We start from the raw sequence: 25,789 nt of genomic DNA, 5'->3' as shown, positions 1-25,789 counted from the left end.
AAATACAACTTTCCAGAGGTTGTTGAGATTTATGAAAGCTGTTGAAAGAACTGCCTTTTGTACCTGATTTTTTGTAAGAGTAACCTCTGCAGTTTAGATAGGGTTATCCTATTCCATTTCACCTTTCTTTGACTGATGGAATGAGGGCGATACCTGCTTGCACTGAACTGTAATTTGAGCATCCTTTCTTATCTTGATGTGTTTCTTATTCCAGATCAATAGAAATATTCAAGGTTCCTAACTTGAAACTGATCTGTACCATCCAGCAGCATCATAAGCTTGTGAATACCATTAGCTGGCATCATGAGCATGGCAGCCAGCCAGAGCTGAGCTATCTGATGGCCTCTGGGTCCAACAATGCAGTCATTTATGTGCACAACCTGCAGGCTGTCATAGGTAACTTTGGTTTCTTTCCATCCTGGGGAGTAGTATATGTGTTTATCTACTTTGTGTTCCAATTTTTGTACCATTTTCCTTTCTTTTTGGTATTAAACACTACTCTTAATATGTTTCTGCTTTCAAAAGTAATGTATTCACCTTATTTAAAACACAACAAAAATTTCAAACATGACAATACATATTAACTTACAAAGTAAAGTACCTCCCCTATTCCCATCCCTCATTAATAAACGTTGCTGTTTTCTGCAAATTTTCTAAAGTATAGTTATTGCCAAGTCACTCTCCAAAACATGGTGCCAATTTATATCCCCTTCCAATTTATATCCCCTTATATCAAAAATACGTGTTTGAGTATTTGACATGTACAACACACATCCCATCCCCATGCATGACTGCGTCTAATTCTTACAATCCTGGGAGGTAGGTTTTGTTATCTTCGTTTTCCTAATTGAGGCTCAGAGGGGTTAGCTCACTTCCATGCGTCCCACAGCTCATATATGATAGAGCCCAGATTCAGTCCCACACTGTCTAACTGCAGCATCTGCATGTGCCCTGGTAACTACTAGTCCCTGTGTAGCAGGTTGATCTTTTTCATATTTTCATATAACTTATTCCTTAACACATCTTAAACTTCTCTGAACTTCCTCAGCACCTAGAAGAAACAGTAAGTGGTCAGAAGAGCCTTTTTTTTAAGGTGAAAGAAGTATAATTACTTTCTTTTCTTAATATGAGGAAAAAACAAACACATAACCCATCTTCGTTGCCAAGAGCTATAATTTTTGTTTTTTAATATGCTTTTGTTTCTTTTGCCTGAAGAGACAAATCCAAAAAAATACTGCTATCATTTATGTCAAAGAGCTCCTTTCTAAGAGTTCTAAGGTTTCCAGTTTTACATTTAGGTCTTTAATCCATCGTGAGTTTATTTTTTTATATGGTGTGAGAAAATGTTTTAATCTCATTCTTTCACAGGTAGCTGCCCAGTTTTTCCAGCATCACTTACTGAAGCACATTAACTTAATTCTTAAAAGCAGTGCAGATCTTAGTCTACTGAAATACTATCATCCTGGTTTGTTTTTTATTTTTTATCTACTGAATAACAGAAAAAGGGAAAAAATGACCAGGAAAAACTTCATTTTATTTTTATCTTCTTATATTTAAATAATTCACACTTACAGAAAAGTTGTAAAAATAGTATGAAGGACGACCATATACCTTTTCACAGATTCAACAATTTATAACCTTTTGTCATATTTGCTTTGTGCTGTGGTGTATGTATTTTCCAAAGTGTTTGTGCTGCACGTGTCATGCCGCCATATTCCTTGATATTTGTGTATTTTGTAAGAATAATGATATTCCCTTATATAACCACAATTCCATTATTCAGTTAATTTAATATAATAGTTTGATCTACCATGCTTATTCTAGTGTTGTCAGTTGATCCAATATTGTCCTTTATATCTCTCAGCCTTTTTTTTTGTTTTTTCATCTTGATTTTTTTTTTTTTTTTAAAATACAAGCTGGTTATTTTGTAGATGTGTCCTCAGTTTGGTCTCATATATTCTTATGACTAGATTCAGGTCACACATTTTTAACTATACAGATTAATACATCCTTCTAAAAATAATAATAATAATAATAATACATCCTTCTTGGTATCACATCCTAAAGGCATTACTTTCATTTTGAAGACTTTAGAAAGAAAGAATGATAGCTAACACTTCTTACAGTAAGCCCATGTGCCAGGCACTGTGGATATGCCTACACTCTTAACCACTAAACAGTGTTGCCCAATGAAAATCATGTAGAAAGCATGTGGTAAAATCTTGACTCTTGCCATGTTAATTAAAACCCTCCTTTATGTCTTTCTGTTGTTGTTATTGGTATCAGTGACATCATCCCCTGTCTTTTAGAGAGCAATCCTGAATCTCCAGTGACCATTACAGAGCCCTACCGGACCCTGTCAGGGCACACAGCCAAGATCACCAGTCTTGCATGGAGCCCACATCATGATGGAAGGCTGGTATCCGCTTCCTATGACGGTACAGCTCAGGTACTACGGCATCCTTGATTCTGTGGGTTCTTCACTACGTACTCTAACTGAAACTCTTTCTTCTTCTCACCTGCAATTTTTCTGAGCTCTAGAGGGCATTTTACTAAACATATCTGGGCCCTTGGCAGGGTAAGTTTGGGTTTTTTTGTAACTTAAGTGAAAGAGAATATTGATAGGAACTAGCTAAACTCTGATGTTTTTAAAGATTTCCCTTTGACCTACTGTCAGTATGACAGGCTAAAGTTGATGTGAAAAGTACACCTTCCATTCTGTTCTATCACAGAATGATGACTATAAATCATGAAAAAAATACTTTTAATAACTCGGTAGCTCACATCTTTAAGTTCTCAAAAATAAAGATGAGATGCCAAGCCAGAGCTGTGAAGAGAGTTTCGGATATCAGAACCAGAACAGACCTTAGGAACTGGGGATCCATCATCAGTGGTGGATGTCTGTCTCAGTACTGAGTGGTAAATGAGCTGTCTGCACAGAGCTGAGAGCCATGACTGGCTGCCCTTTGAAATGGAGACTGGAGTCATTCAGGAAATAGCAAGGAAATTGGTCATTTGCCCTGAGACAGAAGAATCACCTGTGAGAAATTAGAAACCTTGCATCACACATGTAGATGTGGACTCTGAATTAGAATTCTCTTCAAGGTATCAGAATCCCCAGCCCAAAACTAACATGCATTACTAGTTCAGGACAGTGAAATCCATAGGGCACCATTAAAAGCTTACTGAAAATCATCCCTGTGGGAATGCCTCTATATCCCAGAACACAGAAACCTCCTTTAGGAAACAGCCCTTTCTGAAACTGCAAGTACAAACTACAAGAGGAAATAAGAGAACACAGATTTTTTTTTTTTAATTTTTTTCAAAAATGTATACCAACCCCCTCCTCAAACAATAGAATAACCAGAAATTATCTATTCTCTTGTGTGACTTTTGGTTTTAGGTGTGGGACACTCTCCAGGAAGAGCCTCTATGCAATTTCCGAGGACATCGAGGTCGACTGCTTTGCGTTGCATGGTCCCCACTGGATCCAGATTGCGTCTACTCAGGGGCAGATGATTTCTGTGTGTACAAATGGCTCACTTCCATGCAGGAACACTCCCGACCTCCTCAAGGTCAGTCAGAACCTGGAGCCCATAAGGGCTTGTCCCATTCCCTTTCTCCTTCCCTCAGTAAGTTGAGCTGACCAGTCATGCGAGGGGGACATTCATGCAGGGCAGTAGAGCAGTATGGTGGGATTGGAAGCCTGAGCAAGGGTAGTGGCCCCAAGGAGTCTGCAGACAACACCTGAATAGTAACAAGTATACCTAGCACCCAGATCTTGTTTTCTAAATATCATTCTCTTAAAAGGAACCTACCAGGGCTTCTTGGAAAAGTGGCTAGTTCCATGTTAGGACAGAAAAAATATGTCTGCAGCATCATTTGCCACAAAGGTATAACTGAGGTCATCAAAAGGACAGAGAAACCAGCTTGAAGGGGCTGGCTACCCAAATGTGGGACAGTGTGAACTTGAAAATAATTAACAGGCGAATTTCACTTCTGACTATAAGAGACTAACTGAAACCAGATTTTCCCACCCACCAGAAATAGCTAGAAAACTGAACAGGGTATATAAACAACTAGAAATATACTCAAGAAATGAAATGATACAGTCACATAAAGACTTATAAAAGAATCCTTATAGCTTAATCTGTAATTGCCACAAACCAGAAACAACACAAATATCAGCTGGTAAATAAACTGTGGTATATATCCTATAGTGGAACTCTTCAGCAGTAAAAAGCAAGTAATTACTTATAAATACAACAACATGGGTGAGTCTCAAAGATTACGCCTCGCAAAGTAAGCCTGGCACAAAAGACCAAACACTGTGCAGTACTAACATAGAGTATGAAATGTAGTTGTAAACCATATGAATTTCTAAAACAGACGAAACTACAGTGATAGCAAATCAGTGACTGCCTGGGGCTCAGGGAGGAGGGGAATCTACCACAAAGAGGCATGAGGGAACATTTTGAAATAATGGCAACAGTTTATTCGTGGTGGTGGGTTACCTGACTATACGTCTGTCTAAACTCATAAAAACGTTAAAAAATCTGGTATATTTTCTTGTATTAAATTATATCTCAGTAAGATGACTTGAAATCAAGAGATAAAAGCTTTCAAACTAAAAAAGTAAATAAGTTAATAGTAAAGGATTAAAACATTAAATAAGAATTCTTGAGTCCATACTGACAAACATAAATGAACGGTCTAAAAAAATAGAGATAAGCAGAAGTTCTTTTCAGCAGAAGGCCACCTAGTAAGTGTAGACTAAACGATGGAACCGAAAATTGCCATTTGGCCATTATCACAGTAACAATTTTTAGTAAAACTAGTGAGGACAAACCTGCAAGGTACCGCCCTCCTTATTCAAGTAGGTAAGTAAGTAGTAGTCGCTCAGTCATGCCCAACTCTCTGCGACCCCATGGACTGCAGCCCACCAGGCTCCTGTGTCCATGAGGTTTTCCAGACAAGGATACTGGAGTGGATTGCCATTTCCTTCTCCAAGGGATCTTCCCGACCCAGGGGTCAAACCTGGGTCTCCTGCACTGCAGGCAGATTCTTTACCAGCTAAGCTACAAGGGAAGCACACCAAGTAATCAAAGTGAACCACAAACAATGAGACAACAGAAATTATGTGCTACCTCACAGGCTGCACCAGGATAAACACAGCCTCACTGCTTTGTATGGCAGCTGAAAGTGCATGGCCTAAACTAATCATGCAAAACATAAGGCAGGCCCAATTTGAGGGAAATCAGGCAAAATAAAATATCCTGTGATCTTCATGAGTTTCTAGTCATGAAAGTCAAAATAAAATCTGAGCCTCATCTAGGCTGAAGGAAATTAGAGATGTAATAAGCCAGTGCAACATGTAATCCTGGAGTGATTTCCTTTTGCTATAAAGGACATTTCTGGTGTAACTGGTAGAACTTGAATGAAGTGGGAGTAGATATGAATAATCTATCAGTGTTCATTTCCTGATATAAATGGCTGTGCTGTGATGACATAGGAGAATATCCTTGTTAGTAGGATATACACTAAAGTTTTCAGAAGTAAATGGGCATCGTCTTTATGATTTAATGAAATCTGAAAAGGGTTTGGTTTGGTTAACATTTTGATAATATAACTAAGACTTCATTGGGAACGGGGAGAAGAGGTAAGAATGTTATCAAAAAGAAGAGCAATAAGGTTTTGGAGTTTATCTCCTAGAGTGCTTTTAACCCAAATATATACTTTAATCTATCCTTTTCTGAACTGTGATTTCTATAGGCAAGAAAAGTATTGAATTAGAGAAAAAGCGGCTCTCTCAACCGAAGCCAAAGCCCAAAAAGAAGAAAAAGCCCACCTTGAGAGTGCCTGTAAGGCAAGAATTATGTGATGGGAATGAAGAAGAGAGTGTAAAGGAGAGCCTGGGCCCCATTGAGAACGGCGTGTCAGACCAGGAGACTGAGGAGGAAGTCCGTGAGCCAGAGCCACCCTGTGGTGTCACCTTGGCGGGTATGTAGCCCAATCTCATGTTTCACTGTCTAGCACTTAATAGTCCTGACCAGGAAACTAAGTCAGGTCTACCTTTGAAGTGTTAAGGGAATCTAATGGATGATTGGGATAGAAATAGTAAAGTTCTCTAGAGAAAACTTATCAACCTGGGCAGGGTAAGACTGTGGGACAGAGTGAAGCTGGGGCAGCATAAACATAGAACCTTACACATAAGGGTACATTTTTAAGTTGTGGTGGCTAGAATCTTTATAATTTTCCTTAGATCAATGAGTCAGAGTTCTAGGTGATAAATCTACAGATTCCCGGAAGGCAGTTTGAGAGGTGGGGAAAGGGAGACTGACTACCCATGCTTCCTGTCTGAAATATTTCATCTTATATTTGGGGTAATAGATAAAATCACACTGTAAAGACTGGGATAGCTCTTAATTTTTAAAAAGAACTAGATTCTACATTGTTCTCATCCAAACTTTTTTCTTTCTCCCCATGATGTAGTTTCTAAAGAACCAATTATTTGCACTCCAGCAGCCTTAGGTTTTGAAAAGTCAAAAAGCACCATTAATAACAAAGTCACTTTACTGAAAAAGGAGGTACCTAAAGAGAAGCCAGGTTGGTATCTAATAATTAAAATAATTTGTTAAAGCATCCTCAAATATTACATGCAAATGAGAACTCAACAGAGTATGGTTTTTTATTTTGTTTTAGGTTTTAAATATTTGTGTTTTGATTTGGGGTCATTTTTTTAGTACTTGGAAAAACTGTCATTTTGCAGTTGTTGATGTTGGTTCGGAGCTTTCACAGGGACACTGTGTGTGTTGTAAAGACTACCCCCAGCTACTAATAATTTAATTTGAAAGCTTCCTTCTCAGAGTGGGAACGTTCTCTACTCAGCAGTATTTCTCCAGTAGGTTGCATACACAGTGGACATGCATTCAGTTTGGGGTTTGTAACCAATTCTTCTTCAGATGGTCTGTACTTGTATTACATTTCAGAAGCCTTAATCAAGAAGCGAAAAGCTCGTTCCATGCTTCCACTGAGTACAAGTCTGGACCACAGATCCAAAGAGGAGCTTCATCAGGACTGTTTGGTATTAGCCACCGCCAGACACTCCAAAGGTATAGAAATACACTTGCCTGGCCCATCCGTAGTCTTCTGGGAACTGGCACATAAGTGTTTTTTGGAGGTTGAATGGATGAGTCAACAGATGTCCAAAATTGTGTTTCTGCATCATGCCTGCTGCGGCTCTGCACTCTGACCACTATCGACACTCCGCAGTGCCTTGGAGACATAATGCTCTGCTTTTCTGTTGTCAGGTTGTTGCCAGCGATCTGTGTGCTGGAATTGGTATAACGGCGTAAATATCTCGGTGTCAGTCAGTTCCATCAACTGTTTTTCCCCAGTATACAGCATGTACACATAGGAAAAAAACGTCATTTATTTATTGGAAATATACCCTTAATATGGCAGTTCCTTTAAAAATTTTTGATAGAAGTTTTTGTTTATAGGTTTTTTGGTTTTAACTTTTCAAAGCCCTCACTAATGTGTGTTGTTCTGACATTTCAGCAACTTTTTTTCTTTTTAATTTTGAATTTTATGTGTTGAAAGGGATGCACATGATAAAATGAAATTCAAACAGTATATAAAGAGAAAATAAATCTCCCATCCCTCACCCCACTCTTCCATTTCTCCCCTGAGGCCACTCTATTATCACTGAGTTGCCTTTTTCAAAAACAATCTATATTGAATCCCTCTGTGGAAGATCCTAGTTTACATTACAGACTTTGCTTGTTAGTTTTTTTGTCTTTTTTCTTTTACTGTATTTAAATACACTGAATTTGCGGTTGGCTTTTTAACATTCCTCCTTCCTCCCCACCCCTAAATCTTTCTTTGAGCAAACTTCAAACTAAGCTGTCTTATTGGATTTTGCCAAGACTGAGGCTAAAAGCCTGAAGTATTTTCATATTTTGCTGTCAGTAGGGGTCTCTGTTAGGGTACAGAGGAGCCCAGGACTCTCTGTCTCAGAACCTGAAATGGGCATTACAGACATACAGTCAGAATTAACTGAACAGAAAACAGTAATGTACTGAATCACTTTCATCTGAACTTTTGTCTTTTTGAATCAGCAGAGCCAAACAAGGATGTGTCTGCTGATCTTGAGGAAAGATTTCACCTGGGGCTTTTCACAGACAGGACTACCCTGTACAGAATGATTGAGGTTGAAGGTGAGGCGAGTCCAATCAACACCATCCTGTCCATCTTTATGCTTTCCTAACACTTTGTACTTCTTTTATGGCTCTCATCTTGTAGCATGGTAATAACTAGTTTTACATGTCAGCTAACCAGGCTTTGAATTCTGTTTGCAAGTTCAGACACCCCTTGCTCACATCTATCATAGGACCCTAAACTTTAGAGTTCATTCTGACTGACTGAGTGCAAGTCAAAGCGGGTGGGTGGACAGATGACTGAGTGGGCTTCAGGCCCCATTACGAACACTCTGGGAAGTGACTTACCCATCAGCCAGTGACTACATATTCTACAAATTTATTCCTCCCTTTCATCCTGCCTTTCTTTTTCTAGAAGACAATACAGACAGGTGTTTCTGAAACATCTTCCAAATATTATTTCTCCTCCAAACAGGAAAAGGTCATTTGGAAAATGGCCACCCTGAGTTATTTCACCAGCTCATGCTTTGGAAAGGAGATCTAAAAGGTGTTCTGCAGACTGCAGCAGAAAGAGGGGAGCTGACAGACAATCTCGTGGCTATGGCACCAGTCGGTATGTTCTTTACCACAACAGCTCTAGCCTCTCTAGGGTACATCCACTAAAGATAGACATTGTCTTGAAAGACAGTTTGGCCAAGTATAATGATTAAGTTTAAAATCCACATACCCTTTGACTCAGCAGTTCTAACTGTAGAAATTTAACTGTACCTACACATGCAAACAGATAGATAATATGGACCATGATTGCAGCAATATCTGTAACAGCAAAGATCACAAGAACCTTGATGTCTATCAGTATAAGACTGGTTAAATCTTGTATATCTGTACAGTAGAGACTCCTTCAGATAACAAAAAACTGAGTCAGCTCTGTATATTCTGATGTAGAATGGAGCTCCAAAGTTTAGTAAGTGAGAAGAATCTAGGTATAGATGCACAACATAATATTTAATACTCTGTCATTTATACATGTGTGGTTGTATATTCATAGACTTTTGCCAAAGGTTTCAAAAGAAACCAGTAATAATGGCTGTCTCTAGGGAAAGGAATTTGGACAAGTCTGGGTAGGATGGCTCCAGGATAACAAGGAAATTTTTTATGCCGTGCCGCATTTTTTAGCTTTTTATTCAAGTATGCCAGAGGGAGAGAAGTACACAGGTCATGAGTGTACCTGAATTTCACTAACTGAATACACCCTTGTTAACTAGCACCTGTATCAAGAAATATAATATGATCAGCACCCTAGAAGCTTCTCTCACACTTTTTCACTCAGCCTGCATACACCCAAACAAGGGTAAGCCCTGTCTGACTTTCATACTCTTGTACATTTGAATGTTGTACTATTTTTTTATGTATTACATAATCAAAGAAACAATTTACATTTCAAAGTATAGGGATGGGGAGAGATAGATGAAACAAATGATCATAACAGCAACTTAATTACTATCTAAATGTTCTGCTTAATGCAGTGACTGACAACAAGCATCTTCTTTTTTATTCCTAAAGCCGGTTACCATGTGTGGGTATGGGCCGTGGAAGCTTTTGTCAAACAGCTGTGTTTCCAGGACCAGTATGTGAAGGCTGCCTCTCACCTGCTTTCTATCCATAAAGTGTATGAAGCTGTGGAGCTGCTCAAGTCAAACCATTTCTACAGGTCTGTATGACCCAACAGTTGAACTAACAGTTGGATGTGATATGAAATTAACCTATGTAACAATTCTGCTTCCTGACCACCATCATAAAACCTTTACTGTAATTAAACATCTCGAATGTATAAAAATAGTATGTTCACTAGCTTAACAAATATCAACACATCCACCACCTATACTTAACAAATGTTAACTCTCAGCAATATTTGCCACTGATCTTTTTTAAAATTTCTTTATAAAGTATCACAAATAGAGAAAACAGCATGATACAAATGAACAACTTAATGAATTATTAAAAGAGGAAATTTTTTAACCTGGGAAGGAAGAAGTATAATATTCCAGACTTGGCTGAATTGCCTTTCCCCAGTTCTGTCCTCATCCCTTCTCTAGCAATAACCACTCTGAGACTGATGCTGTTCAACTGAATATTCTTTCACTGCAATACATATGTAAGTACAGAAAACAAAAGCAACAAAGTATGTTTTCTTTTAAACATTTCACTAGTATTTATTTTTATTTATTTATTTGACTGTGCCGGGTCTTAGTTGCTGCACATGGGATCTAGTTCCCTGACCAGGGATCGGAACCTGGCCCCTACATTGGGAGCTCAGAGTCTAAGCCACTGAACCACCAGGGATGCTCCCAAAATATTTCTTATACACAGCATACAACTGGGTTTTATTTTTTTATCCAGTCTGATAGTTTCTGCCTTTTAATTGCTGTGTTTTAATGTAAATATTGGTGTGATTGATTTAAATCTACCATCTTGCTCTTTTCTTTTCCTCCCTTCTTTCGTACTAACTTTTTTATCTCCAATCAGTATTGGAGATATACTTCTCAGCTATAATCCTTTATTTTCTTAATGGTTACTTTAGGATTTATGATGAGCATTTCTAATTTATCAGTTTACCTCCAATAATATTGTACCAGTTCTTGCATACATCACACTTCTTTCTTTCTTCCTATCCATTCCACTGTTGCTATCATATATTTGACATACTATGTACATATTATGACCCCACATTACAATGTTAGAATTTTTGCTTTAAACAATGAGCTATCTTTTAAGTTTTTAAACATTTTCTTCTTTTTGCCCATATACTTATTCCCAACACTTTCCATCCTCTTACATAGATCCAAATTTCCAGTTGTTATCAATTCCTTCTTCACCTGAAGAACACCAGCATTTTTTTTCTAGTGTGATTCCGCTGGTGACACACTCCATCAACTTGTCTGTAAAAGTCTTTAATTTTGCGATTATTTTAAAGAACCTTTCAGTGGGTGTAGACTTCTAGGTTTCTAAGGTTTTGTCTTTCTGTGCTTCACAGATATCATTCCATTTTTTCTTGGCTTGCATTGTTGACTACGGTATTTATTCTTACCTTTGCTACATAGGATCTTTTTTCCTGTTTGTAGGACTTTATCCACCACTGATTTTTCAGCCATTTCATATGGCTTTGATGAGACTTTCTTTTTGTTTATCCTCTTCTGGTTTGTTGTCTTCCTTTAGAGCATGCTGGACACTTTTGGCAAGCAGTCAAGTTCCCTACAGATCAGCTTGATCTCATGGCTGTTTTTAAGCTTTCTTAGGGCAGGTGCAGAAAAATCCATACACTAGAATTAGTTTGCCCTCCTACCTTCTAGTGTCTTTACTGAATGTGTTGTGTAATTCAACAAGTCAGAAGTAGATGTCGGGGTGGTCAAAACTTGTATGTCTCCTGCCCTGAATGAGCCCTGGGAATTAGTCAGCTTATGGCTCCCTGATTATTCTTTGTCCAGCTTAAGAGGCCTTTCCATGTTCAGCTTTGTGTTTAAACCAGAGATTCCACAGTATCCATAAGCACCATTGTGGAGCTCCTTCTCTGAACAGCTTCTTCCTTCCTACTATCCTGCCCCACAGATTCCAGCTGCTTCATCTCCATTCAGCCCTAACTGTGGAGGCTCTGCTGGAGTTTCTTCTAGGAAGATGGTATTGGGCAGAAAGCCAGGGCCAGGGCCAGGATTGAGCTCACAGCATGTTTTCTTTTCTCCAGGATGACAGTCCTGTGCTGCCTCGTGTCCAGTGTTTGAAAACACTTGCCTTGTACCTATTTTCTCCAGTGTTTTAATTTTGTGACGGGAGAATACATATGGTCTTAGTTATCACCCCATTATGGCTGGAAATAGAGGTCTTCTTAATATTGCTCTGTCTAAATCACTTTAGTCTAAAACACTGACTCCACTGACTTTACATTGGCTGCTAACCAGAAGCTGTATGTCATTTGGAAAATAGTAGTTCAGTGAGTTACACAGATCCTCCAAATGTTAACACATTTCATTAAAAAAAAAAAAAAAAAATATATATATATATATATATAAATGACACTCCTTACTTCATCAGAAAAGTCTAACTTTGGGGAAGCTGTCAGGCTCACCATGGGAGGGACAAGATTCCTAAAACTCTAATTTTCACTTGAAAGCTCAGATTTTATCACTGGCAACATTACTCTTTTGGTTGGTTTCCGTGAAATGATAGGCTTACTTTGCTCATTTTTGAGAAAACATCTGCCAGATACTCAACGCTAAGTAACTGTCGTTTGTATGTTAGTCATTCTTTCGAGAAGTAATGAGGTTCCATCAGTATTAACCTGACATTTAGTGAAATCATTTTTCCTTTTCAAGGAAATTTACCTTTTTGAAAAAAAAACTACAAGAGCCACTACCTCCTAGATCCTTGCTCTGGGTGCCAGCAGTGTACCCACCATTGCTTTTGCATCATCAGTACAAATGTCAACACAGTAAGAAAAGGCAAATAATCTCAACATTATTATGAAAATAGTCTTGACCTCATGAACCCCCTGAAAACTGCCTTGGGTACTCCCAGGAATTCATAAACCACACTTTAAGTACTGCTGATCTAGGTGAAGAACAGATGAAAAGCGCAGCTTGTGCTTTCTAACTTGCCCCGAGATGCAGGAATAGAGTTGTTTTATGGGAAGTTGGAGTAACACAGACAACACAGAAGCCTTATCCTATCTTGCAGCCCCCTCCTAGGGCTTTTTTCAGGTTGGCTTATTACCTCTTCTTGCCTCTAGGGAAGCTATTGCAATTGCCAAGGCCCGGCTGCGCCCAGAGGACCCAATCATAAAAGACCTGTACCTCAGCTGGGGAGCTGTCCTAGAAAAAGACGGCCACTATGCCTTAGCAGCAAAATGGTAAGTCTGAGTGCACCCAGACAAAGAAGAGCTTCTGCAAAGAACAGGACAAGAGCGAAAATAAGTTTAGAGGTGGGGGTGAAGTGACTAGCAAATTAAAAAGCATATGTGTATTAAACCCAGCTTCATTAAGATTCAGCAAGGTCTACCTACTTGATATTTACCTAAGTCACCATAACTGTTCAAGAAATCCTAGTAGCGGGTTCAGAAGTTACTCCTTTCTTCAGGGATGTCTTGCATCATTAAATTTGGGAAAAGGGAGGGAATGACTCTTTTCCTTGGGTTCAACTCAGCAACTGCTGGGGTTCCTTTATGCCCTTCACCTCCATGATGCAGCCTGTTTTGTGCCAGGCTGGCCTCAGCCGCAGGCAGGGACAGAGCTGGGACCACAGGAAGCCAGGCAAGTCAGCGTGAACAGAAAGAAATTATTCCACCTCTGCGGAGCAGGAATAGGCAGTCTTTTTATGTTTGATTTTTCTTTTGTATCTTAGCTATTTAGGGGCCACTTCAGCTTATGATGCAGCCAAAGTTTTGGCCAAAAAGGGGGATGCGGCATCACTTAGGACGGCAGCAGAGTTGGCCTCCATCATGGGAGAAAATGAGTTGTCGGCTTCCCTGGCTCTAAGATGTGCCCAAGAACTGCTTCTGGCCCGGAACTGGGTGGGAGCCCAAGAGGCCCTGCAGCTCCACACAAGTCTAAAGGTCAGTCTGTTTGCCTCTCCTGCTTTTAGGAGGGAGCCCCAGATCCCCTCCAGTCACATTCCAAGTGCATTACCCAGTTGCACAAGCTGAACCAATCTGGCAGGTATTCTTAGAAATGTCCAGCAAGCCCTGGCCATACAATCCCATCTAAGTACCCCGGGGCTTGCAGTTGCCATATCCAGAGTAAGAGATAATGTGGTTATCGGCAGTGATACTCATTGCTTAGCAGTTGAATAGCCTTTAGTCAGCTCAGCCCCTGTGCTGCTTCGTTGATGTCATCAGCACAAAAACGACAAGGGAGAAGGTCTGCTTTGAAGAGGGAGATGGATCAGCTTTAAGAGAAGTCACCGTGCTCTGCCTATAGGAGCCCTCCTCAGCTGCATGCCGTGGTGAATTTGGGTAAAATGAAAACATTTTGTTAGGGACTTCCCTGGTGGTCCAGGGGTTAAGAATCCACCTTGCAGTGCAGCATATGCGGGTTCTGTGCCTGGTCAGGGAACTAAGACCCCACATGCCAGAAAGCAACTAGGCCTGCGCACCAGACCTATAGACTCCATGTGCCACGAGAGGTCCCGCGTGACCACAACTCAGACCTGACGCAGCCAAATTAAAGAAAAATTCTTCATTAAATGTTTTGTTCCCATCCGGTTAAAAATCAGTAACTTTTTCAATATATGTCTTTTTCGACACATCAACATTGTCTCTTTCGATATATCAACATTGAGATTATCTTAAAAGCCTTGGTAAAACTTAGTTTTGAAAACATGTAAACATTTGGTTCATTTTAGAGAGTTTTGCTTGTCAGATATTATATGAACTTTTTTAGTTCTTCTGTCCCTTCAGTAGAATAACTGGGCCTAACGACAGTTCCTAGCTGAATGTTCAAAGCCCAAGAAAAATACTAGGTGAGGAGGTAGCTTTCTGGGAAATGCAGAATAAAAGTGGAGGCAAAAGTGAAACATCTTCAAAGATAGTATCACGTGGCACATTATTTACAGAGTGACCAAACAGAAGGAGATTAATTTATCCACCACCACAACAAAAAAAAAATGTTTCCAGAATGGTTATTTAGTACTTCTTTTTTTTCATTTAACATCCTTAACAAAGCAAGAAGACAAATGTTCTGCTGAGGCCTATGTTGCCTGTGCTTTCCCAAGCTTAGCTGAGAAAATATTACAAGGATACACAGGGAATCTCATGGCAGCTGAAAATTCTGTAAAAAATAAGGATTTTTCTAGGCTTTTTGTCTGTGCTCTGTTCTATTCCTGTTGGTTCCCTCTGTTAAACCTACTTGGATGTAGCCCCTGACCACTGCCCCAGGTCTCAGACCCACACAGCTCATCTGCTGCAACACTTCTGTCCATGATGCTTTAACATTTGTATTCCTTCATCTGAAGTCTGGGCAGAGGAAGGAACTAAATGAGTCCAGCCCATCTTTTCTCACACTGGCCACAAATCTTAAGTGGCTGGCCCGTATGCAGCTTAAATATCAGTGAGTAGGGCTATAGTTAGGGTTTCATGTTATAAAATATGGTTGCTTGAGCTCCAAGAACTGTGGGTAAGAATTTCCAAAAAGGCTAGGATCCCAAAGATCCTAGAAAAATCATCTGTTAGATCACTTCTTCCCTCCCCTCTGCCCCCACACACAAGACTCACACTGGACTGGCAGCCCACCGAGGGGGTATGGTTGCTCCAGATACAGAGGGGAGAATCTGAGAGACTGGGGGAAGTCCGGGATAACGGAGCACTGCCCTGTGTAACAGTTCCTCTCCTTTGTTTTGGGTTCCAGGGTCAGAGGTTGGTGTTTTGCCTTCTAGAGCTACTGTCCAAGCACCTGGAGGAAAATCAGCTCTCTGAGGGCAAAAGTTCCTTCTCTTCTTACAACGCGTGGCCCACAGACAGTGAAGGGTCTTTCGTGGAGAGGGTGACTGCAATATGGAAGAGCGCCTTCAGCCTCAACTCCCCAGAGCAGTACCAGGCAGCATTTCAGCAGCTGCAAAATATCAAGTACCCATCGGCTACAAGTAACACTCCCTCCAAACAGGTACGCCCTCTTCCTGAACTTCTGATATTCAGTCAGTTCAGTTCAGTCACTCAGTCGTGTCTGACTCTTTGAAACCCCATGAATCGCAGCACGCCAGGCCTCCCTGTCCATCACCAACTCCCGGAGTTTACTCAAACTCATGCCCATCAAGTTGGTGATGCCATCCAGCCATTTCATCCTCTGTCGTCCCCTTCTCCTCCTGCCCCCAATCCCTCCCAGCATCAGGGTCTTTTTCAATGAGTCAACTCTTCGCATGAGGTGGCCAAAGTACTGGAGTTTCAGCTTCAGCATCAGTCCTTCCAATGAACACCTAGGACTGATCTCCAAAACTTTACGATGGCCTGGTTGGATGTCCTTGCAGTCCAAGGGACTCTCAAGAGTCTTCTCCAACACCACACTTCAAAAGCATCAATTTTTCGGCACTCAGCTTTCTTCACAGTCCAACTCTCACATCCATACATGACCACTGGAAAAGCCATAGCCTTGACCAGACGGACCTTTGTTGGCAAAGTAATGTCTCTGATTTTTAATATGCTATCTAGGTTGGTCATAACTTTCCTTCCAAGGAGTAAGTGTCTTTTAATTTCAGGGCTGCAGTCACCATCTGCAGTGATTTTGGAGCCCATAAAAATGAAGCCTGACACTGTTTCCACTGTCTCCCCATCTATTTCCCATGAAGTGATGGGACCAGATGCCATAATGTTAGTTTTCTGAATGTTAAGCTTTAAGCCAACTTTTTCACACTCCTGTTTCACTTTCATCAAGAGGCTTTTTAGTTCCTCTTCACTCTCTGCCATAAGGGTGATGTCATCTGCATATCTGAGGTTATTGATATTTCTCCCAGCAATCTTGATTCCAGCTTCCAGCCCAGCATTTCTCATGATCTCTCTGCATATAAGTTAAATAAGCAGGGTGACAATATACAGCCTTGATGTACTCCTTTTCCTATTTGGAACCAGTCTGTTGTTCCATGTCTAGTTCTAACTCTTGCTTCCTGACCTGCATACAGGTTTCTCAAGAGGCAGGTCAGGTGGTCTGGTATGCCCATCTCTTTCAGAATTTGCCACAGTTTATTGTGATCCACATAGTCAAAGGCTTTGGCATAGTCAGTAAAGCAGAAATAGATGTTTTTTTGGAACTCTCTTGCTTTTTCAATGATCCAGCGGATATTGGCAATTTGCTCTCTGGTTCCTCTGCCTTTTCTAAAACCAGCTTGAACATCTGGAAGTTCTCGGTTCACGTATTGCTGAAGCCTGGCTTGGAGAATTTTGAGCATTACTTTACTAGCATGTGAGATGAGTGCAATTGTGCGATAGTTTGAGCATTCTTTGGCATTGCCTTTCTTAGGGATTGGAATGAAAACTGACCTTTTCCAGTCTTGTGGCCACTGCTATATTTTCCAAATTTGCTGGCATATTGAGTGTAGCACTTTTACAGCATCATCTTTCAGGATTTGAAATAGCTCAACTGGAATTCCATCACATCCACTAGGTTTGTTCGTAGTGATGCTTTCTAAGGCCCACTTGACTTCACATTCCAGGATGTCTGGCTCTAGGTCATTGATCACACCATTGTGATTATCTGGGTCGTGATGATCTTTTTTGTACAGTTCTGTGTATTCTTGCCACATCTTCTTAATATCTTCTGCTTCTGTTAGGTCCATACCATTTCGGTCCTTTATCGAACCCATCTTTGCCTGAAATGTTCCCTTGGTATCTCTAATTTTCTTGACGAGATCTCTAGTCTTTCCCATTCTGTTGTTTTCCTCTATTTCTTTGCACTGATCGCTGAGGAAGGCTTTCTTATTTCTCCTGGCTATTCTTTGTAACTCTGCATTCAAATGGGAATAGCTTTCCTTTTCTCCTTTGCTTTTCACTTCTCTTCCTTTCACAGCTATTTGTAAGGCCTCCTCAGACAACCATTTTTCCTTTTTGCATTTCTTTTCCTTGGGGATGGTCTTGATCCCTGTCTCCTGTACAATGTCACCAACCTCCCTCCATAGTTCATCAGGCTCTCTGTCTATCAGATCTAGTCCCTTAAATCTATTTCCTACTTCCACTGTATAGTCATAAGGGATTTGATTTAGGTCATACCTGAATGGTCTAGTGGTTTTTCCTACTTTCTTCAGTTTAAGTCTAAATTTGGTAATAAGGAGTTCATGATCTGAGCCACAGTCAGCTCCTGGTCTTGTTTTTGCTGACTGTATAGAGCTTCTCTATCTTTGGCTGCACAGAATATAATCAGTCTGATTTCGGTGTTGGCCATCTGGTGATGTCCATGTGTAGAGTCTTCTCTTGTGTTGTTGGAAGAGGGTGTTTGCTATGACCAGTGTGTTCTCTTGGCAGAACTCTATTAGCCTTTGCCCTGCTTCATTCCGTACTCCAAGGCCAGATTTGTCTGTTACTCCAGGTGTTTCTTGACTTCCTACTTTTGCATTCCAGTCCCTTATAATGAAAAGGACATCTTTTTGGGGTGTTAGTTCTAAAAGGTCTTGTAGGTATTAGTCACTCAGTAGTAAGACTTCTCTAACCCCTGTCTAGTATAATAAAGAAACATGTAGAATGCCAGTTTGCATTTCAGAGAAGACTAAGCCAGGCCCAGGAAACTGGAAAGGCCCTTTCAGGGTAATTAGAGCCCTTTATCTCTGAAGTTAGTCTTTGATCAGCATTCCCTTCTAAAGGAGAAAAAAAAAAGTCTAAAAACAACAACAACAACAACAAAAAGCACAGATAATAAGTACCCATCAATTGGAATTAACAGATACTCATATTCTGTCATTTTTGCTTCAGAGTCTTTTGGTTTGGTTTTGTATATTTTGCTTTTAGTTAAAGAATACAACCAAGTCGAAGTCCCTCAATGTTCCCTTGCCCAGTCCCATTCCCCTGCCCTAGCTCACCAACATTTTAGCCCCTGCATCAGACATGTTATTTTGTGGCTTGTTTATGTGACCGTTGTTTGTAAAATCTGTCCATATTGATAGGAAGAGAATAAACTGATTCATTACACCTGCTCTACTCATCCTATGGAAACATCTCAGTTTATCCACTTTTTTTTTTTTTTAATGGAAAACAGTATTCTGTTTTTGAGGAATAAGCTGTTCTCAGGTAGTATAGCACTTTGGAAAACTGTGTGGCAGTGTCTTATAATTAAACATATATGCACAATGACCAAGCAACCCCACTGCCTTGCTATTTCACCAAAAGAAGTGAACTCAGGTGTCTACACAGTCTAGTACAGAAACATTCACAGCAGATTGGTTCATATAGCCTAACAGAAACAACCCAAATGTCCATCAGTTGGCAAATGGGTATACAAACTACAGTATTACCATATAGTGGAAAGCTATACTATACAACAATAAAAAGGAACAAATTACAAATGGAAAAAGAGTATCAGTGAATCTTGAAAGCATTATGATAAGTCAAAAAATCAAGTCACAAAAGACTACAGAGTCTACTGTTCCATTCATATGAATTCTAGAAGAGAGAAAATGATACTGGCAAAAACTAGATCAGAGGTTGCCAAGGGATGGGGAGAGGGGAGTTGACTGCAAAGGGGTTTAAAGTGAAAATATCACATCGTATGTCTTGATTTTGGTGGTGGTTATACTAACTGTATGCATATATACATATGTTTGTCAGAACTCATCAAATTGCACAGTTAAAATTGAAAATTTTCTTAATTACACCCCAGATTTTCTTTCAATTATAGCTTTTGGTTCCAGAAAGTCACTTTTTGTTTTAATTAAGTGCAAATATCAAGGCATTTTCTTAGCCTGAACAGACTTTAAAACTAGACTGTGTATACTGCTGTGCAACTAAATATGAATGTTTTCAATGAGGAAGCAAAAATGGGTGGTGGGATAGGAGCACTTTCCTTAAATGTGAACTGTGTGTACTTTCCAAATACTGTAAATAGGAGCATTTCTGGTGTCATCCCAGTGCTTGCTATGCAAAGATGCTTACCTGAGACTCTGGCTCTTCTCTCCAGCTCCTGCTCCACATTTGCCATGACCTGACCTTGGCAGTGCTAAGCCAGGAAGCGGGCTCCTGGGACACAGCTGTGGAAGGACTGCTTCGGGCTGTGATCCGGAGCTACGACTCAGGAAACTTCACCGTCATGCAGGAAGTGCACTCAGCCTTTCTTCCGCAGGGTAAAGGACCCCCAGCCCTGCTGGGGCACACCCGCTGAAGGATGACATAACCACTGCCAGTGGTGTGGCAGCAGGAGTCCATAGGTTGTTAAAAGACATAGATGAGCCACTGTGTCATTTAGTAGAAAGTCTGAATTCTCTTACCCAAACTCCTAAGAGCTAGTTAGCATGACTGAGCTGTTTTCCTTTACTGTTCCTACCTACCTTAGTGTTTCCTATATACTTTCCTACACATAGCTAGAGAGAGAAATAGCAGTGTACTCACAAGTTATAAAGAATAGAGAAAACATTCCCTGAGCTACACAATTAGTCACTGACCTCAAATATTAGAACACATCAGAACACAGTGCTCTCTTAGCCCCAGAGCCTACAATGGGACAGATGAAATACCTCTTTCTGTCATGCTTTACATGGCTTATAGCAATGAGGACACTATCTTAGGCCAGAAGCTCTGGTTGGCTTTTGCTGGAAAGCATGCGGTCCCATGGATCACTGCCATTCTTTTTCTTGGGATCTCATTGGCCTCTTGGATGACAGGAAACATGTGGGCAGGAAGTCAGATTTCTGGCAGACAAAGAAATAAACCACCCTAAATCCTTTTCTTCTCTTCTAGGCTGTGACCACCTTAGAGGCAAACTGGCTGATCATCAGTCCCCCACCACACCAGCTTTCAAAAGTCTGAAGGCCTTTTTTATTTATGGACGTCTGTATGAATTCTGGTGGTCTCTCTCTGGGCCTTGCCCCGAGTCCAGTGTCTGGGTAAGAGCTGCTCACAGAAGTAAAACCTCTGCTGAACAGAGTCAAGAGGTTGACAGTGTCAGCCCTGAAGAAACTGACCCCAAAGCTCCCCAGCCAGAGCCAAGCAGGACTCCAGAACTAGACATGAAACTTACAGAAGAAGGTGAACAAATGCAGAATGCCTGTAAGGAGCTCTTGTCAGAAAAGCATGCTGGTCTCCAAAATGCACAGAGAACTGTTGCTGAAGTCCAAGAGACTTTGGCAGAAATGATCCGCCAACACCAGAAGAGTCAACTCTGTAAATCCACAGCAAATGACCCTGATAAGAATGAACCTGAACAGGAAGAAGAGTCCCTCTCTCATCCTCAGAACCAGTGGTAAGTACTGATTCAGTACGATGTGGAACTAAAATCCCCTGCTGGACTCTCACATGGTACTTGGTGAGGCTGACCAGGTCACCTGGAAGCCCCAGGTGACAAGCCCCAGCTTGTCATTAAGGCACAAGCTTTGGGGTCAGATGTGGGGTTCCAGTCCTGGTCCTAAGTGACCTCAGGAGTCTTAATGTCTCTTGAGCTTGAGTTCCTTTATCCATAAATGGAGTTCCAACCCGATCCTTGCTTGTTTTGACAAACAAAATCACAAATATTGTTAATGAAATAATACAATGAAACCCTTTTGTGCAAGATTCCCAAAAAATCAGTCATGTAAAACAGGGAGTTGCAGTATTACATCATTAATGAAAACCACTGTTTTTCTTCCTTTGGCCACCTTCCATGGCTTGTGGAATTTTAGTTCCTTGACCAGGGATTCAGTCTGCGCCCTCAGCAGTGAAAACAGAGTCCTAAACACTGGACTGCCAGGGAATTCCCAAAACCACTGTTTTTTAATTTTTCAGTACTACCCCAAAAAACACACAAAAAGGGTAGTGTATTACACACCGAACCGTAAAAAATCCCAAACGATCAGATTGCTGCAGCATCCTGATCACCTTTACTGAAAATAAGGACCAGGTAGGTGATCATTGATCACGTTAGAGCCCCTCTGTATTGTCACAGGGCACTCGGCTGTGCCATCTGCAGTGATTAGCACTTACGGGTTAGTTGTTATGCTGAGTACCTTTTACCTCATGTCCCTGCCAGCACAGGGCCTAAAATATCTTAACTAGTACAGTCAATAAACTTATAGCTATTATTACTAACTTTTAAAAATTAAAATTCCATTTGTTGCTTTAAAAATACAGTTGAAATCTTGAGTCAGAGTTCTGAGTACTTCTCTAGAGAGCTACACTCTAAACAGCACTCTACGTCTGGTTTCAGTAAAATAAGAAAAACACTCAACAATTCCCTCACGAACAGCTGTCAGTCTTTGGATCAGGGGGCCCCTTTAAGAACTTTCAGACACTTTCCAGAAAAATGTGCATCCATACACCCCGAGGGTAGGGACCCCCACTCTGTCCGACCCATTACCCAGAGAAATCCAGGCCCTCCGCACTTGGCTGCAGGTTGAATCCCCTGAAGATCCTTAATTCTTCCTGAAGCTGTGTGTCTGAGAAATGGGAATTTAGAAAGTGGTGAGGAACGGATACCGCATTTTGAAAACTTTATATCACATCACATTAAATTCCCTTCTCTTAGCCTTAGTATTTAAAGATGAGAGTTAAAGACCCAGGTGACAAAAGTAATTTACAACATAATGGATTTAAAAGTTGTGTGCAGCAAGACATATGACTTGTAACTTTTTTTATTATCACTAGTAAAGAAGAAAAAAATGAACCAGTTTCTTTGCCTGAATTAACCAAAAGACTTACAGAGGCAAATGAGAGAATAGCTAAGTTTCCTGAGAGTATTAAGGTAAGATATATTAGCAGTTCGTTTGGTAAAATATTACCTTTTGTATTGTCAGTTGACTACACCAAATTCTTTAATGTCATCTGAATTCTGTACACATTTGTGTGTATTTAAAAATTGAGGATCTAATTGCCTTTGGTGAGCTATAATGTTTTGTGAGAACAGAGTGATTGATAGCACAAGCAATTTTATACTTCAGCCTTCAGAGAAATCTATTAGGAGGTAAAGTAAAATTGTACCATGTATTTGATCATTTACAAATGGATAGGTGCATTTGAATGTGGCCCCTACTAGTAACAGAAGCATCATGTTTTAAATTCATTTGAGTTAGGCTCTTCTTAGAAAAAGATTGTATCGTGTGAGGATATCCCAGTTTTGAGTATCATCTCTTCTTATAACTGATGAAGAGTCTTAAGAGAGAAATGGCTCAACCATGCCAGAGATATGTCAGTAGAACAGACTGAGTCACTAGTGACTTCTGTGCAGGTGTACATAGCTTTTTTTTTGGCAAATGCTTCCTTGTTTATCCCTGTGTCATCTTTCAGACCTGGCCTTTCCCAGACGTACTGGAGTGCTGCCTCATCCTGCTTCACATTGGGTCCCAATGTCCTAGCTTTATGACCCAGGAAATGCAGCAACAGGCTCAAGAGCTCCTTCAGAAGTACGGCAACACAGAAGTTTACAAACGACATTACCAGACCCTCTACACATGAACTTCCAAGGATCTGTAAGAAAGTGCCAAATTTGAAACATCCAACACCTTTCACCTCTGCATTTACACTTCACCAGACATTCACTTTGATCGCTAGATATTTCTGCAGTGATCCAAGTAATATAAATGAGGGTCAAGTGTGAATCAACTCTACATTTGGACCCAGTGAAATCTGACTATGGACTCAGTTGTGGTTTCCTACTGGAGGAAAGATCATGAAAAGTCAGCAGTAGTTACTCAAGAACTAGCACCTACTAAGTGATTGCCTTATGCAGGTTTCACCCAAAGAGGAGAAACTCTTTCAGTCACTCAAAGTGTTATATTCTTAAACACAAGCTACCTTTATAAATGCTTCGCCTGATCATAAACATGTCATTCTGGTTTAAGACACAGTTGCTGCATATTATGACTACTGGTATCATTTTTTTTTTTAAACTGTTTTTGTTAATTTGGGTTCACTTCTACTCTTTGAAGGACTGAAGCTTGAATGTGAAAGAGGCCTTACCCATCATGCTGATTCTTTACCCTTTGTCTGAACTTCAGGCCAGAACTTTGGTCTCAGTGTGTAATGGAATCGCTTATTTGAACAAATCACTGACTAACACTTTAGAAGAACAAATAATAATTCAGATGTGACTTACCCCTTCAGTTTTATAAGAAATGAATGGTGATCAAAATAGCTCAGGATGAAATGACTGTTTCATTGGTTCTTAAACTTATTTTTTTTTTTTTTTGGATCATAGAGACTTTTTGAGAATTAAAGCCACAGATGATCTTGGAAGAAAAATGCCTACTCCTCATTTTGCATATGTAACTTTGGAATCACTGGACTCCAACTTTAGCATAATAGGACCCTACATACTATTTAATTACAAATCCCTGTGGGGGCTTGTGAGGGGGTTTGTTGTTGTTTGGTTTTGGTTTTCTGTTGTTATTGTTTTCCCCTCGCTAATGAGCATTTTCTTAAGATCTGTTCTTCCCGTTGGTTATTTACATAGCTGAAAAATGTCAGGAACAGATGTTTCTGTAATATCACAGTTGCTAGGACATAAAAATCAGGCAGTCTGGGGTGAGTTGGGAGGGAGCACTCTTTCCCAATACTATTTTCTTTTGGGGATGCATTGTGAAAGCTTTCCTGCTCCAATGTCCAATTTATTTTTCAATTATTTCCAAGGGTTGGGGTTGTTGTAGGCAAGAATGAAATTGATTACAGAAACTCTCTAGGAAGGAAAAATAAACTTTTCCTTACAGGCAGTTTTCAAAGATCTGACTTACTGGGGTTTTGTTTTTGTTTTTTATTAGACCTAGCTTTAGGATTTTAAAACCCTAAATCCAAAAAAACGAAATATTGTAGAATTTAGATCCTCATAGTTCTTTACGTAGGTAAGTGAATTTTAGGAAGATGTATGAAGAATCTTTGTAGCAGAGTGGAGAACTAGGTACTAGTTCTACAGTCTTTGTTAAGATGAACAAATGCTTCACTTACAGAGAGTAAAGAGCAGTATTATTAAACTAGAAATTTCTAAACTCCTTCATGACTTACCAAAACCAATGCTTCTGGGTAGGGGCGTCCTGCATTCTCCTTGATCACCGCTCTGGTAAGAACAAGTATTGCTCTACAGCTAAGCAAGGAGACTTCCAAAAGCAAAGACGAAAGAAATGACACAACTCCATTTCCTCTCAAACTCTTTTTCCAATTCCAGATAATGTATTGTATCAGACTATTCTGGGAGTTGGTGATGGACAGGGAGGCCTGGCATGCTGCAGTCCATGGGGTCGCAAAGAGTCAGACATGACTGAGCGACTGAACTGAATTCTAATTTGAATACTTGGTTTTCATTTCCATCTTCCTAATTATCAGAACCACAGGGAAGTAACTCAAGCTTTCTGACTGGATAAGATATATCACTAAGCAACTAAAGACTTAGTTTTGGTACTTTTACCCCACCCAAAGTAACTTTTTGTCTAATATAAACCACCATCCTATTACCCAGAAGGCTGCACTCACCTCCCAGTATCTGAACCTGCTTTCTTTTTCTTTTTTTGTCGCATGGCTTGTGGGGTTTTAGCTCTCCAACCAGGGATCACACCTGGGCCCTCAGCAGTGAGAGCACCATGTCCTAACCACTGGACCTCCAGGGAATTCCCTAAACCTGCTTTCTTTTTACTAATTCACCATTCTTCATATACCAATGTCTGGTGTAACTTAAAAATCAAATCTTGTCTACCCCTCACTAAAAAACTTTTATTTTCCCATTGGTATTGGAAAGTTAATTTTGAATTTGGCTTATAAAGCCCTGCCTAATCCTACCCCTTACCTGTCAGCTTTCTGCCTAGACATTCTCATCCTTGCTTCAAGACTCCAATCACACTGGTCTCTGAGCTGCTACCAAGTCCTCTTGTCATCTCAGGGGTTTCTGCCTATGTTGTTTCTCTGCCTGGTCCAGTTGTGCCATCTCTTAGATCTCAGCTTAAAAGTCCTCTCTCGGGGAATTTCCTGGCGGTTCAGTAGTTAAGACTCTGCGCTTCCAATG

At 40.3% G+C, this 25,789-nt stretch overlaps 1 protein-coding gene across 2 annotated transcripts in view; it reads left to right on the top strand.

Moving 5' to 3' along the window:
* GEMIN5 (gem nuclear organelle associated protein 5) overlaps positions 1 to 24,724 on the top strand; it is a 42,804-nt gene extending 18,080 nt beyond the window's left edge. Inside the window, exons 13-28 of one of the 2 annotated variants that reach the window (XM_065918980.1) lie at positions 215 to 396; positions 2,310 to 2,449; positions 3,404 to 3,575; positions 5,773 to 6,000; positions 6,493 to 6,606; positions 6,990 to 7,112; positions 8,124 to 8,219; positions 8,635 to 8,772; positions 9,723 to 9,870; positions 12,940 to 13,059; positions 13,551 to 13,761; positions 15,551 to 15,805; positions 19,796 to 19,958; positions 20,572 to 21,073; positions 22,450 to 22,546; positions 23,089 to 24,724. In XM_065918980.1, the coding sequence (XP_065775052.1) occupies positions 215 to 396; positions 2,310 to 2,449; positions 3,404 to 3,575; positions 5,773 to 6,000; positions 6,493 to 6,606; positions 6,990 to 7,112; positions 8,124 to 8,219; positions 8,635 to 8,772; positions 9,723 to 9,870; positions 12,940 to 13,059; positions 13,551 to 13,761; positions 15,551 to 15,805; positions 19,796 to 19,958; positions 20,572 to 21,073; positions 22,450 to 22,546; positions 23,089 to 23,256 (2,857 nt within the window). In that variant the 3' untranslated portion in view covers positions 23,257 to 24,724. Of the gene's footprint in view, positions 1 to 214; positions 397 to 2,309; positions 2,450 to 3,403; positions 3,576 to 5,772; positions 6,001 to 6,492; positions 6,607 to 6,989; positions 7,113 to 8,120; positions 8,220 to 8,634; positions 8,773 to 9,722; positions 9,871 to 12,939; positions 13,060 to 13,550; positions 13,762 to 15,550; positions 15,806 to 19,795; positions 19,959 to 20,571; positions 21,074 to 22,449; positions 22,547 to 23,088 lie in introns of both variants that reach the window. The other variant, XM_065918979.1, reaches the window with a different exon arrangement.
* The last annotated feature ends 1,065 nt before the right edge of the window (positions 24,725 to 25,789 follow it).

This window comes from Muntiacus reevesi, chromosome 1, assembly GCF_963930625.1.
Source record: "Muntiacus reevesi chromosome 1, mMunRee1.1, whole genome shotgun sequence".
Lineage (NCBI taxonomy): Eukaryota > Metazoa > Chordata > Mammalia > Artiodactyla > Cervidae > Muntiacus > Muntiacus reevesi.
The sequence above is the reverse complement of the archived record's forward strand: the minus strand, read 5'-3'. Positions and strand labels throughout refer to the sequence as shown.